The sequence below is a fragment of the Xenopus laevis genome, chromosome 9_10L, assembly GCF_017654675.1.
Source record: "Xenopus laevis strain J_2021 chromosome 9_10L, Xenopus_laevis_v10.1, whole genome shotgun sequence".
Taxonomy (NCBI): Eukaryota; Metazoa; Chordata; class Amphibia; order Anura; family Pipidae; genus Xenopus; species Xenopus laevis.
The window spans coordinates 63,348,565-63,361,604 of record NC_054387.1 but is presented as its reverse complement, the minus strand read 5'-3'; the positions used below and the strand labels follow the sequence as shown (position 1 = coordinate 63,361,604).

The following is a 13,040-nucleotide window of genomic DNA, read 5'->3' as shown; positions in this document are numbered from 1 at the left end:
CATAGTATGCTTAAAGGGAAAGCAGCTCTGAGCAATAAAGTGACTGAGTACTCTTGCTTTTATTTTATGCACACTGTTCTAAATCCTTCCAGTTATTCAGAATAAGAATTATTCTGCTCTGTAAGTGTGCTTTTGAAGTTTTAAGTAAACAGTACTGGACACAAAACATATCACATCTATAAATATGTATAGCTGAAAAATATATGTAACATTTGCAGTTACATTTAACATAGTTCTTGCATGCCAGGTAAAACAGAAAATGCGCCAAAAACACATTGGCACAAACTCATTTAAACCATTATTCAACATAATAAAAAAGTATTAACCATCAACTGCAGCCTACAGGAACTGAATTTCACCTAAAAACTTGTCAATCTGTGCTAGTAATAGTGATAAATTTAGCTTACATAATACCTATTATGCACTTCTATCTACTCTCCTTTATGTCTTAACATTCCCACCTAAACAACCTTCCATAGGATGCAGTGGAATCTTCAAGTGGTAAGGATCACATTGTTGAAGAGAATATGTAAGCTAGTATCAAAACAGACATGATTACACTTACATTTTACAAATGATTGAATGTTGCACTTCAAATTCAAAATTGCAGGTAACAGGACAGGTATATATGTGTGAGGACAGATCATCATTTGCTTTTACACCAGGAACATCATCTCCAGAGGACAGCTCATTCTTCCATGTTTTGTTCAGCTTCCCCGTGTCCTCTTTCAACTGATCAAGGCACTGACTCAGAAACTCATGGGCATCCTAAAACCAGTTATTGTAGGCACAAAAATAAGAGCTCATGTATGCTTAGCATTTGATTGAGAAATACATTCTGAAATAAGCTTTCAGTTAAACAACGGATATCCGTTATGATTTTACTGAACTACAATGCTAACGCTGCAGCAAGAAAGGTCACACATAAGGGGATTTTGTGATACTCACCGTTAAATCCTTTTCTCTTCAGAAGTCTGTGGGACACAGGGACCTTGGGTATAGCTTCCACCACCAGGAGGCAGGACACTAGAGTAGAATCTGACTCCACCCCTCTCATGCTATACCCCCAATCATACTGGAGGACTAACAGTTTTGTATAACCAAGATAAGACTTGTAACATGAATATAACTATGTACAAAAAACTGGTTTTTAATGGCTGTGCGGAGTTCAGATGGCCCGTTTCCAGGGCGGGAAGCCCTGTGTCCCACAGACTTCTGAAGAGAAAAGGATTTAACGGTGAGTATCACAAAATCCCCTTTTCTCTTGCAGGTGTCTGTGGGACACAGGGACCTTGGGGACATACCAAAGCTGTCCCAATGTAGGGCGGGAGGAAACGAGGCCACTGTTGTTTAGATGACTGCGGCCTGCAGAACCTTCCTGCCAAAAAGAGCCCCAGATGCCGCAAAGACCTCGAATTTGTAGAATTTTGTGAATGCGTGTAAGGACGCCCAAGTGGCTGCTTTGCAGACCTGTTCTGCTGAGGCTCTGTTCCTGAAAGCCCAAGAAGTACTGATACCTCTTGTAGAATGTGCTCTGAGATTCATCGGAGGACTTTTTCCCTTAGCCACATAAGCTCTGCGAATGGCCTCTCGAATCCATCTAGAGATAGTAGTCTTGGACGCTGGGGAACCTTTGTGGGCCCCTGACAGTAACACAAATAAGGACGAAGATTTGCGGATGTCCTTGGTACGGTCCAAGTAGAATTTCAATGCCCGTACGGGATCAAGGGCGTGAAGTGCAACTTCCTTCGGTGACTTGGGGCGTGGACAAAAAGATGGAATGGTAATGTCCTGATTGATGTGGAACTCCGAAATCACTTTAGGTAAGAATGAAGGAGTAGTACGGAGAACCGCTCTATCCGAGTGAAAAATGAGGAAGGGCGATTGGCATGACAGTGCGCTCAGTTCTGACACTCTGCGAGCGGATGAAATGGCAATAAGAAAAACCACTTTCCAGGTTAACCATGTCAGGGGAATCGTCGCCAGGGGTTCAAATGGAGGACCTTGAAGTGCTCGTAGTACCAAATTGAGGTCCCATGGAGGGATAGGTTCCCGGTATGGTGGGGCCATGTGGATGGCACCCTGTAGGAAAGTACGGACATCCGGAAGATTTGCGATTTTCCTTTGAAAAAGGATGGAGAGAGCCGAGACTTGTGATTTAAGCGATCCTGGAGATAGCCCTTTATCCAGACCCGTCTGAAGAAATTGCAACAGCCGAGGTACTGTAAAAATTGTGAAGGAAAGTTTTTGTTGAGCACACCAATCTCTATAGCAGCGCCATACCCGGTGATATGTCTTTGATGAAACAGGTTTTCTTGCAGCAATCATGGTGCGAATCACGTTGTCCGAGAACCCTTTCTTTTTGAGGATTAGTGTTTCAACAGCCATGCCGTCAAATTCAGCATCCCTGGGTTGGGATGCCGAATCGGCCCTTGTCGTAGGATATCTGGACGAGGGGGAAGAGACCACCAGTTGTCTCCCGCTAGCTGCGTTAGTTCTGAGAACCACGCTCTTCGAGGCCAGCGTGGTGCTATGAGAATCACCGTGCATCTTTCTCTTTGAACCTTTCGTATCACTCGTGGAAGAAGGGCAAGTGGAGGAAACACATATGCGAGTCGAAATCTCCATGGTGTGGTCAGTGCGTCGACTGCTAGAGCTAGAGGATCTCTGTACCTCGCTATGAATTGTTGAACTTGTCTGTTGGATCGAGACGCCATCAAATCGACGTCTGGCACGCCCCACTTCTTGGTAATGGTTGAGAAAACTTCTGCGTGGAGTGACCATTCGCCCGGATCTAGGGTCTGACGACTGAGGTAATCGGCCTGCCAATTGTCCAACCCTGGAATGTAAACCGCTGATAGGCGAGTGTTGTTCTTCTCTGCCCACGTCAGAATGCGCCCTGCTTCCTGCAGGGCTTGGCGACTGCGAGTGCCCCCTTGATGGTTGAGATAAGCCACTGTGGTGGCATTGTCGGACTGTACCCGAAGATCCTGGTTCAGCAGCCGTGATTGCCAGTGTAGCAATGCTAGGCGTACTGCCCTTAGCTCTAGGATATTGATGTGTAGACGAGTTTCTGGCTTCGACCAAACACCTTGAGTAGTCTGATCCTGAAATACTGCACCCCAGCCCTTCAGGCTGGCATCCGTGGTGAGAATTTTCCATTGCGGATCCACTAGAGACCGACCTTGAGAGAGATTGTGATGATTCAACCACCACGCGAGGGATACTCTTGTTTTCGGTAGCAGGAGAATTTTCTGAGAAAGACTGTTGCGTTTCCATTGAGTTAGGATATTCCACTGTAATTCTCTCAGATGGTATTGAGCGAATGGAACTGCCTCCATGGACGCTACCATGGATCCTAGAACTTTCATTGCGAACCGAACCGAGATGTGTTGAGCGCTCAGGAGCTGACGGACCAACTTGTGTATGTTGGTGATCCTGTCTGGCGGGAGGAGTACCCGTTGAAGACTGGTATCGAATATCAGACCCAAGAAGGTGAGACGATTGCTCGGAACCAGGTTGGACTTCTTGTTGTTGATGAGCCAACCGAGTTGGGTCAGAGCAAAAATTGTGTGGGACAATGTCTGTTGGGCTTTCTGTAGAGACGGTGCCTTCAGAAGGATGTCGTCCAGATAAGGTGTAACCGATATGCCCTGAATCCTGAGAGGCGCTACCGCAGCTGACATCACCTTTGTGAACACCCGCGGAGCTGACGTCAGGCCGAATGGAAGGGCAACAAACTGGAAGTGTTGACCTCCGAAGGCAAACCTCAAGAACTTCTGATGTTGATGGAAAATTGGGATATGTAGGTATGCATCCCGGATGTCCAGGGAGGCCAGGAATTCGTTTTGTTTCATCCCTGCTATGACCGAACGAAGAGACTCCATCTTGAAACGTGCCGGTCGGATGAATGTATTGAGTTGTTTCAAGTCCAATACTGGTCGATAGGACCCGTCCTTCTTCGGCACAATGAAAAGGTTGGAGTAGAATCCTTTGAATTTCTCTCCTTTTGGTACTGGAATGATCACCTTCTCTAGTAGTAAGTTGTTGACTACTGTGAGATAGGCTGTTTTCTTTTGAGGTTCTAGTGGGACTCTTGACATGAAAAAACGAGGAGAGGGAAGGGATGAAAATTCCAACCGGTAACCTTGAGATACTATCTTGTGAACCCAGGAGTCTTGTGTATCTTTTAACCAAATGTCCTGAAACATCGACAACCTGCCCCCGACTGGATAGGGAACGGGGGAATGGTTGGGATTGTCATGCTGAGGAAGATTTGTCGTTAGGCTTAGATTGATTGCGCCTGTTTTGCCAGTTGGGCTTGAACTTTCCTTGAAATCTGGCTTTTGAAGAGGAACTGTGTGAGTTAAAGTCTCTTGAGGTAGAACTCTTGTTTGTGCGTGAGGGACGAAAGGAACGACCTCTTTGGAAGGTGGACCTGGGTTTAGCCTGTGGTAGTAGAGTGCTTTTACCACCTGTTGCTTGACTAATGATTTTATCTAGATCTGGACCAAACAGGAGTTTTCCCTTGAAAGGAATGGAAGTTAAGGATTTTTTGGAAGAGAGATCCGCTGTCCATAGCTTGAGCCACAGAGATCTCCTTGCTGCTACTGCAAGTGCTGAGGTACGACCTATGACCTGAGTCGTATCTAATGCGGCCTCCCCAATGTAGTCTGCCGCCTCCTTAATTTGTAAGGCGGTTTCCAACAGTTCGTGTCTGGGCTTGCCTGCTGATATGCCCTCCACTAGTGAATTGGCCCAAGATTGAAGTGCTCTGCTCACCCAAGCTGTTGCGAGAGTGGGTCGAATAGCCTCTCCCGCTGCTGTGAATATGGACCGAAGTAAGCCTTCCAGTTTCTTGTCCATTGAGTCTTTAAAGGAGGCTGCATCCGGTACCGGGAGTGCCGTCTGTTTTGAAAGACGGGAAACCGGAGCGTCGACTGATGGAGGGTTAATCCATTTGTCTGTACTTTCCTTTGGAAAGGGATAAAGTCGTTGAAAACGACGGGTGGCTTGAAATCTCTTTTCGGGATGGTCCCATTCAGTTTGAATAATGTCATCCAATTGTGGATGTGCCGGAAAAATGGATACAGATTTTTTCTGTCTCTTAAAAAGTGATTGAGAGGACTCCATAGTGGAATCCGGTTCTCTTAGATTAAGGCATTTGAGGACCGAAAATATTAAGGTATCTAATGCCTCAGATGAAGACTTGGGTAGTTCTTCCTCCTCCTCTCCCTGTTGTGAATTAACTTCACCCTCACTTAGAGATGGATCCTCATCTAGAGGAGTATTGGGAATGGACTCGCCGTCACTGAGATCCTCTGGGGAGGATGGAGGTGGGCGCTTTTGTGATCTAGCTTTTGGCTCTGTAACATTGTGTTCTAGCTTGTCGAGTAGTTTGTCTAGACAAGCAGCCAATTTTGGTATGCCTGAAGATAGTTGTAAAGCCCAGGCCGGAGGAGTGTCCTGTGTAGGGTTAGGTTGGGTAGTAATGGTGGCTTGAGGAGCCACATCTTGTGGAGGCTCATTTGTCACCGAATCAAGTACTTCTGGAATATCAGTCAGGGACTCAGCAGAAGTAATTGGTAGGCAATTAGTACAGAAGGGTTCTTTCCCCCCTGATGGTAGGCGTTTGCGGCATTTTGAGCAAGCTAAGTATCTCACTTTAGACACTTGTTTAGATCTGGTAAATAGCCCATCTGAACTGCCCTCCGCCATTGTGGCCAATCAAGTGAATAGGTTTACAATGCCCAATATGCAGTTAACCACACGGAAAGGGGAACCCTTTTCTGCCCCTAGGTCCGTCTCCACAGAGATGCCTTGCTCCCCCTACCCCAGGTCCCCGTGTCTGACCGTAAAAGTAGAGTCCGAAGTCCCCGTGTCTGCACGAGCAGTCTATGTAACCGCTGCCACGAGGAGAAAACTGCGCAGAAAGAACGCTCGTCGGCTGACGTCACTCGGTTCTGGCGCGAACAGAAAAAGTCAGAACGAGGCGCCGCAGCACACCATGCGTTCCGCAGTGGAACGCAGCTAAGACCGTGCGTGTATCACAGGATCTTTGTCTGTAGAAAGTAGCAGGGACCTTGGAGCATGCTAATAGGGGAGGCAAGTGGACCGCACCTAATCCCTCCGGTGTCAGTTGGGCTTCAGTAGTATAAGGGAGGAGGTAGCAGGCGCTCAGGAACCCAAGGTATAGAAGAATAACCGGGTTCTGAGCGATAAGACACAATCTGTTAACACTGTTACTCACGGTTATTGTATGTGTCTGGATGTTCCGCGTACACTTAATAGCTGGGTTCTTTTAGAGAAGAAGCCCCTAGTGCTAGTCGGCTTGCTCTCAATGGGAGTCTTACTAGCCTTAGTGTAGCGAGCCCACGGAGGAGGCAACTACTTGGTAATCCCTTCTGTTACAGAAGGTGATACCCCGTTGCCCCAATACCAAGACTAGTGTCTGGTTAATATATTCTTGTGTCGAATTTTCTGAGGAATTTTCTTCCTGACGTGATCCACGTCCTGTCTCCTTGAGGACACTAGAAAAACTGTTAGTCCTCCAGTATGATTGGGGGTATAGCATGAGAGGGGTGGAGTCAGATTCTACTCTAGTGTCCTGCCTCCTGGTGGTGGAAGCTATACCCAAGGTCCCTGTGTCCCACAGACACCTGCAAGAGAAAGAATATTCTTTGTTCAATCGACTACTTGCTTTGCTTTATATTTGTCCTTGGGAAATCAAAGCCAACAGACTCATGTAGGCCATCTTATCCCTAAGTTAAGGAGGCCGCGAATCAGAACTCTGCCCCTGGGAAAACTTCTGAATCCAGAACAGGCAAAGACTAGACTTTTTTACCAAAGGAGTAAAACGTGTGTGAGTTTACGAGCGTAGAACTAACTAGATTTTTTTGCTCAGCCATCCTCCTACTTCTTTCCTTGTGCCTCAAAATATATTCAGGGCCGCCTTGCTACACATCAGTCCTTCTGGTCCCGTGACTATGCTCGCAAGTTTAGGCATTGTTGAGTTATAGCATTTATCAAAAAAACATCCAGTTTACATGCACAAATACTCCTAACATTTTAAAAAATATTCTTACATTTTGCATGTAGCCTGAAAACCTCTCTGCCGTTGCAGATATGGCACTCTTCACTTTCTTCAAAAGATCTTTCTTTACCTCAGGGCTGCAGATGTCTTTCTTTGCTAGAAGATGAGCAAAGCGCCTAAAGTAGGAAACAGTATCATAGTAAAGTGCCTTGAATTTCAAACAGGCCCTTAAAAAAGTGAATTGCAGACTGTGGTCAACAAGCTTTATAAACTGTACCAGCATCCACAACAGATATTGGGAATTTTAGTTCAGCAGTAGCTGCTGCACCACAGATCTCTACATAATCTAGTTAGGTGTTAATGGCCAATACTGGAAATGCACTAAGGCCTATACTATAACCATCTAATATTATGTTTGGTATATATTGAATTGAAGCATGCAGTTCTGTAAAAAGATCAATTGCTTAGAAAGACACACAAACTTATTATAGAACATGAATCTGTGCCTGGAATTAATTTCTGGACTACTGTACCTGATTAATGCATTTGGTGGAATTTTCCTATAGGGAATTCCCTGCTTCAGCAAATCATGAGAAAACGGCTGAAGGGAAAATAGGGACTGCAAAATGGCATTCATATAGCAGGTATTTCCCAGGTTGGAAAAGCTGAGAAGAAAGAGTGAGATCAATATATTAAAGTGTAAGAATATGTACATGTAATGACTATACTGCACAGGTGATTATTACACAGAAGACACTTTTGAACACAAATACAGATGTTTCTATTTTAAACCAGAAGGGCAAAAGTTTCGTTCCCTACACACAATGCTCAGGATGAATCACTTTAAGTGACATGCTTGTGTAGGCATCATTTCTTAGAAAAATTCCCACCAGCCCCAAAAAAGGTAGAAAATAAAAGATAGGTAAGAACCTACCCTTGCAGCTGCTGTGGTTGTGGATGAGTTGAAAGCACCCTTTGTTTGTTCCAGCCAGGGTAGTCTTGATTGGGTTTCAGTTTTTTCACAGACAGAGGGCTGGGCTGTGATGGAAGAACCAAACTCCGTTTGGCAGGTGGGGGTTGACTGGATGCAGATGACCTGCTTAAAAGATGTGGCAATGGACATAAATCTTTTGGACTTATGTTTTTAATTTCAAAAGCATGTATTTATATTTGTAGTTAATTGAGAATTGTGGATTCTTATCATGAAAGCAATAGCAGACACATATGCCCAGAACCTACTATTCTCCATTTAAAGGGGTTTCCACTATCTGAAGGGCCACACTATGTCCAAAACAGGTCCAGTTATGTTCCTCATAGCTAGTGGCTGAACCTAACCAACCACAAGTCATCACACTGCAGAAGAGTGTGGATCGTGTTACTCCTAAAATTCCTAAAGGAGATTGAATCTGTAGAAAAACTGGAAAATGCAACCATAGTAGTATCAACCACCAGGTGCAGCATTAATATGGATGAGAGGATGATAAGAGCATACTGGTCAGACCAATAAAGGGTGCCTGTCATGACAAGAGTCCCATGTATTAAACATTTTTAATTCTGAAGTTTGTGCAATATAGGATAGGAGATGATAAAACTGCAAAACATGAGCATCAGGCCTATTATATTATAAGGGTACTAAAAAAAATTAAACAATTCTTACCTGTCTGAGTATGCATTTGATGTGGTAAAATCTTTTGGCATCAGTCTGCTACTATAAAAAGAAGATGACTGCAATGGCATTAATCCTGAAAGAGAACATGTTTTGAGCTTAGGTCTGTTCTTTAAAACCAGGCACAAGAAAAGAAATGACATGCTGGAAGTTAAACAATACATTTGTCTCCCTTAAGTTTATATAATTTACATTTTTGAGACCCTCGGGCCTGTTTTCTTGCGAGTATAAAGATGACCACAGCCCTATATTCAGAAAGAGGGCAACAGCGTTGCTGTCCGTTGTTGTTGAAACTACTACTTTTTAATTTCTTGTATGTCCACAAAGGTCACACGTTTTTTTTGGGAGGGTCACTTAAATCCATGAGAATATTCTTTCCAATGGTCCTCCTTTTTCACCAGTCCATTGACAGGACCCCTACCTGTCTCCCCTGCATGTTTCTGTATCCCCTCTTCTTCTGACACAAAAAAAAAAAATCATCCCCCACTACCAACTTTAATCTCCTCATCCACACTCCGTCAATGTTACCAGATGTATAGGTTTGGCCCTATTTGGGTGGAGCTCTCTGCTCTGCTACATCCACCCTCCTCTTCAAAAGTCTGCAACAGCTACTTTAATCACTTAAAGTAACCATCAAAGCTCCAATGGGTAAAGCGACCGTGTATGTTTAAATTAAAAATATGAATGCAACCGTAATCACCTGGAATTTTAATTTACTTAGCACAACAGCAAAAGGGACTTTCTACTGTCATATTGTAAGTTCTGATTACCAATATTCTGACTTTTGAAGAGAGTTTTAGACTAGGAAGACCCAAATACTTCTCAAAGCCATACTGATAAATGGCTTATCACTTTAGAACCAGTTATCATTATCAAGCTATATTCCCCTAATGTGAAAAGTTCTAGCTATCCATAACTATAGCTATAGCAAACCCAATTAAATATCTTAACAGTTGCCCATAATGTCCCTAGCTTGAACAAAGTCTGAAAATATTCAAAATACATAACCCTAGCTCTAACGTGTAATTCTAAATTAGTCCTATCATAAAGTAGGTGGAAAATACCTGATTTTATGCTTTAAAGGACTGTAAATATACACAAAAATAGTACAAAGCATATTTTCCTATGCAAATTAGGATTCGGATTTGATATGGCCTAGCAGAAGGATTCGGCCGAATCCAAATCCCACTGAAAAAGGCTGAATCCCAAACCGAATCCTGGATTCGGTGCATCCCTATTTTTAACTACTTTCAAATGAATGTCAAGTGCATAGATTCTGCACTGAAGAAGCAAATATAAAACTGGCAGTTACAGTAGTGTAATTTTTAAAATTCCTTTACATACTGAACCTTGGTTATATGAAAAGTGTGTATTGTCTTCCCTCTTACCTTGTCTGTTCTCCTCTGTCTGTTTTAGGCTTAACTGTTTCTCGCGGCTGCTACTTAAAAATCTGCGTCCAGCATCAGACAATGCTTTGTTTGTGCTACACAAATTTAGAAAAACAAAACTCAGTGCTTTCGAAAAGGCACACAGACAAGCATGCATAAAAGAAATGTTGAATAGCACAATAATTTATGGTAGGTGAGAACAGAATAAAAATGCAAACAAAAGCCCTGCAAGAAACACATGCTTAGTATGGACATTGTGTATTGGCAGGCATGACGATGTAACATTTACACAACATACTGAAATGGTTAATACATGTCCTTACACTACAACACCCGTTTGATGAGTTAACACAAAATGCAAGATACATTGTACCAGACAGAGCAATCGCAATTGGTTTAACAGTGGCCCTGTGTGATACAGCCTGTGTAAAGCACATGTGTTGTGTTGCAGTGTCTCTGCATGACATTTTCTCTTCTACCAAGTGTATGCTAAAAGCCTGCATTAGGCATGCATCACTCCATAGTTGTGAGTTTAAACCCTAAACGAAGTATCAAAGACCCAGATAGGAACCCAAGTTTTGTATGGTACTGCTGTTTTATGGCTGGCCAGTCATTTTAATTGTTATGGAATACTAGAATACCTCTACTTTTTTTCCCAAACAAAAACTTGTACAGATATAGAATTATTAGTAACAAAACACTGACACAGCCATAAAGCCAAGCAAATAAAAGCAGAAACTCCAAGCCACCCTGGACCCACTGAATGAAAATTATGAGCCCAAAACATACGTCGATGAATCATTTTCTTTGGGGTAATCTTCCACTATTTCTGGGCTTGGAGTCTGTATTCGTTTTCTTTTTTCACTCCTGGGAGTGAAAAACACAGTTTAACATGTTTTCGATTAACCACACACACACACCTTATTTTTGCCTTTTTGTTAAAAGTTAGAGGGCCACACGTGCAATGCAAACCCATCCTGCAACACTCGTTTAATATTGTTCAAATTGAATGCTACTAGTCTGTAGATATTTCCACTTGTATTAATCATTTTATTTAAAAGATTGTATATATATATACAATTTCATGATTAGATGGTCGTTAGGCTCAAATGTGAATTTCCATAAAAGAACCTTATTATACATGAAAGATAGATACTAGACTACTTGATGCAGTTGTGAAACCCAATATGCCCTCTTTTAGTGGTCTCTATAAGGAAAGGGAAGGGAAATCATGCATCTTTATTCTAGAAGTTAGATTATGTCTATCCGAGCTGCCGGGGTCCTGTAGAGTTCAATGGCAAAGGGCCCATTTCAAATTTGAAATCATGGTCTGTGCTGAGTTTGGCCGCAAATACAAAAAAAAACTTTTTTTTTTTTTGGCAAAAACCTAAATTTTTCGAGTTTTTTTTTCTGAACGCATTTTAACGAGTTTTTTCAATGATAAATAAGGTCAAATCATGGATTCTAGTTAGGTCAGACTTTTTTTTAATTTTAAAAACTGAAAAAAAAAAAAAATAGATTTTGATAACCCCCAAGTGTATCGAAGTGTATCCTAGCTTCCCTTTGGATCTGAAGAAAAGAAGCAGTGGAAATAGGGAGGTCAGGTTACCCATGTCACACCCATGGTGTAAAAAAGTAAAAGGTCCAGTCATGTTTTACGAGAATGTAAGGATAACGCTGAATTAAAAGCAGGGTATATTTTCCTGTTAACCATTACTGACAAACTGATTTTGTCTTTTAACTCCAAATACTCGCATAAAACAAATTCTGAATGGTCCCGCAGGAAAAGTTTATTTCCCCCACTTCAGAATGCTATTTGGTAGATACACATTTTCTCAGTACCTGCTTTCCATCAGACTGGTCCTTTGTGGTGTAGATGGGGTAGTGTTAATAGCACTTCTGCCTGCAGACACAGTGTTCCCTGGGGAAGTTTTGATTGACACTCTCCCAGTGTTACTTAATGACTTCTTTACAGGAGTCTCATCCTTATTGTCAAAGCTCACTCTCTTTGATGGAGTCTTAAAATCAGTAAGAAAAAACATTGAAATAACATGCAAGCAGCTAACATAATAAAAGGGGCATAACCTGAAAAAAAAAATAATATTTGCAAACCTGAGTTTTGTTAAGCAGTGATCGGTTTGCTTCTATCTGGGTGCTTCTGTTTCCCAAAACACCACTAAAGCTCCCTGATCCCTGGGTAGATTTCACTTTTAAAATAAAAAAAATTGCTCAGTTAAAGCATTTCAATCAGCAATCAATATACACATTTCCCTTACAACATTTAGGAAAAATCAATGATGACAAACCTCAGATAGATGCATATACAAGACTTGACTAATGCTACCCCAATCTAAGATTGTCTGTCCTATGAAAATTCTGGATTTTTTTATTTTAATCTGCACCATGAAATTTAATGATTACCTATACCATCATCAAAACAAATTTTAATGCAAATTTAAAGAGGATGACTTTTCAATAATTATGCTAATCACTTCAAAATGCAACTCACATAAAACTCATAAATACACGATAGGACTTGTAATAGCATCCAAAGTAATGCACACATGGTGGTCCATACATATTCTGGCACCTCCTTGCATGGTTGCATTTTTGGGAAAAATGACCATCAGTAGGATTTACCTTGATGTGGTATGTTGGCTTTCCAATGTTATACATTGTAGGGATTTTGATTAAGCCCAATGCACTGTGGGAAAGGGCAGAATGAATGGACCTGGCTGCATATAAACCACATACTGGTTTCACAGCAGTTTTTCCCAGTGCCAGGCTCTGCTTCAGTCCCAACTCATACACAGGACTATGTGCAGGTATTTGCAAATGTACACAGACCTGTCAACTAATATTTAATCCCCCCCAGATCAATTTTTCCAGTATAACATTTGTATTTGTGAGAATGCCTATATAAGAGCTATACATATACAGATTAACCGATTAT

At 42.2% G+C, this 13,040-nt stretch overlaps 1 protein-coding gene across 6 annotated transcripts in view; it reads right to left on the bottom strand.

The window, feature by feature from the left end:
* Positions 1-13,040, bottom strand: part of usp37.L (ubiquitin specific peptidase 37 L homeolog) — a 30,874-nt gene that overhangs the window by 12,774 nt on the left and 5,060 nt on the right. For 3 of the 6 annotated variants that reach the window (XM_018235740.2, XM_018235741.2, XM_041576000.1), the window contains exons 4-12: positions 12,200-12,294; positions 11,930-12,105; positions 10,877-10,954; positions 10,088-10,182; positions 8,691-8,775; positions 7,968-8,132; positions 7,567-7,698; positions 7,086-7,209; positions 566-768 (exon numbers count right to left, since the gene is read on the bottom strand). In XM_018235740.2, the coding sequence (XP_018091229.1) occupies positions 566-768; positions 7,086-7,209; positions 7,567-7,698; positions 7,968-8,132; positions 8,691-8,775; positions 10,088-10,182; positions 10,877-10,954; positions 11,930-12,105; positions 12,200-12,294 (1,153 nt within the window). The remainder of the gene's footprint in view (positions 1-565; positions 769-7,085; positions 7,210-7,566; positions 7,699-7,967; positions 8,133-8,690; positions 8,776-10,087; positions 10,183-10,876; positions 10,955-11,929; positions 12,106-12,199; positions 12,295-13,040) is intronic. The other 3 variants (XM_018235742.2, XM_018235743.2, XM_018235744.2) reach the window with 2 other exon arrangements.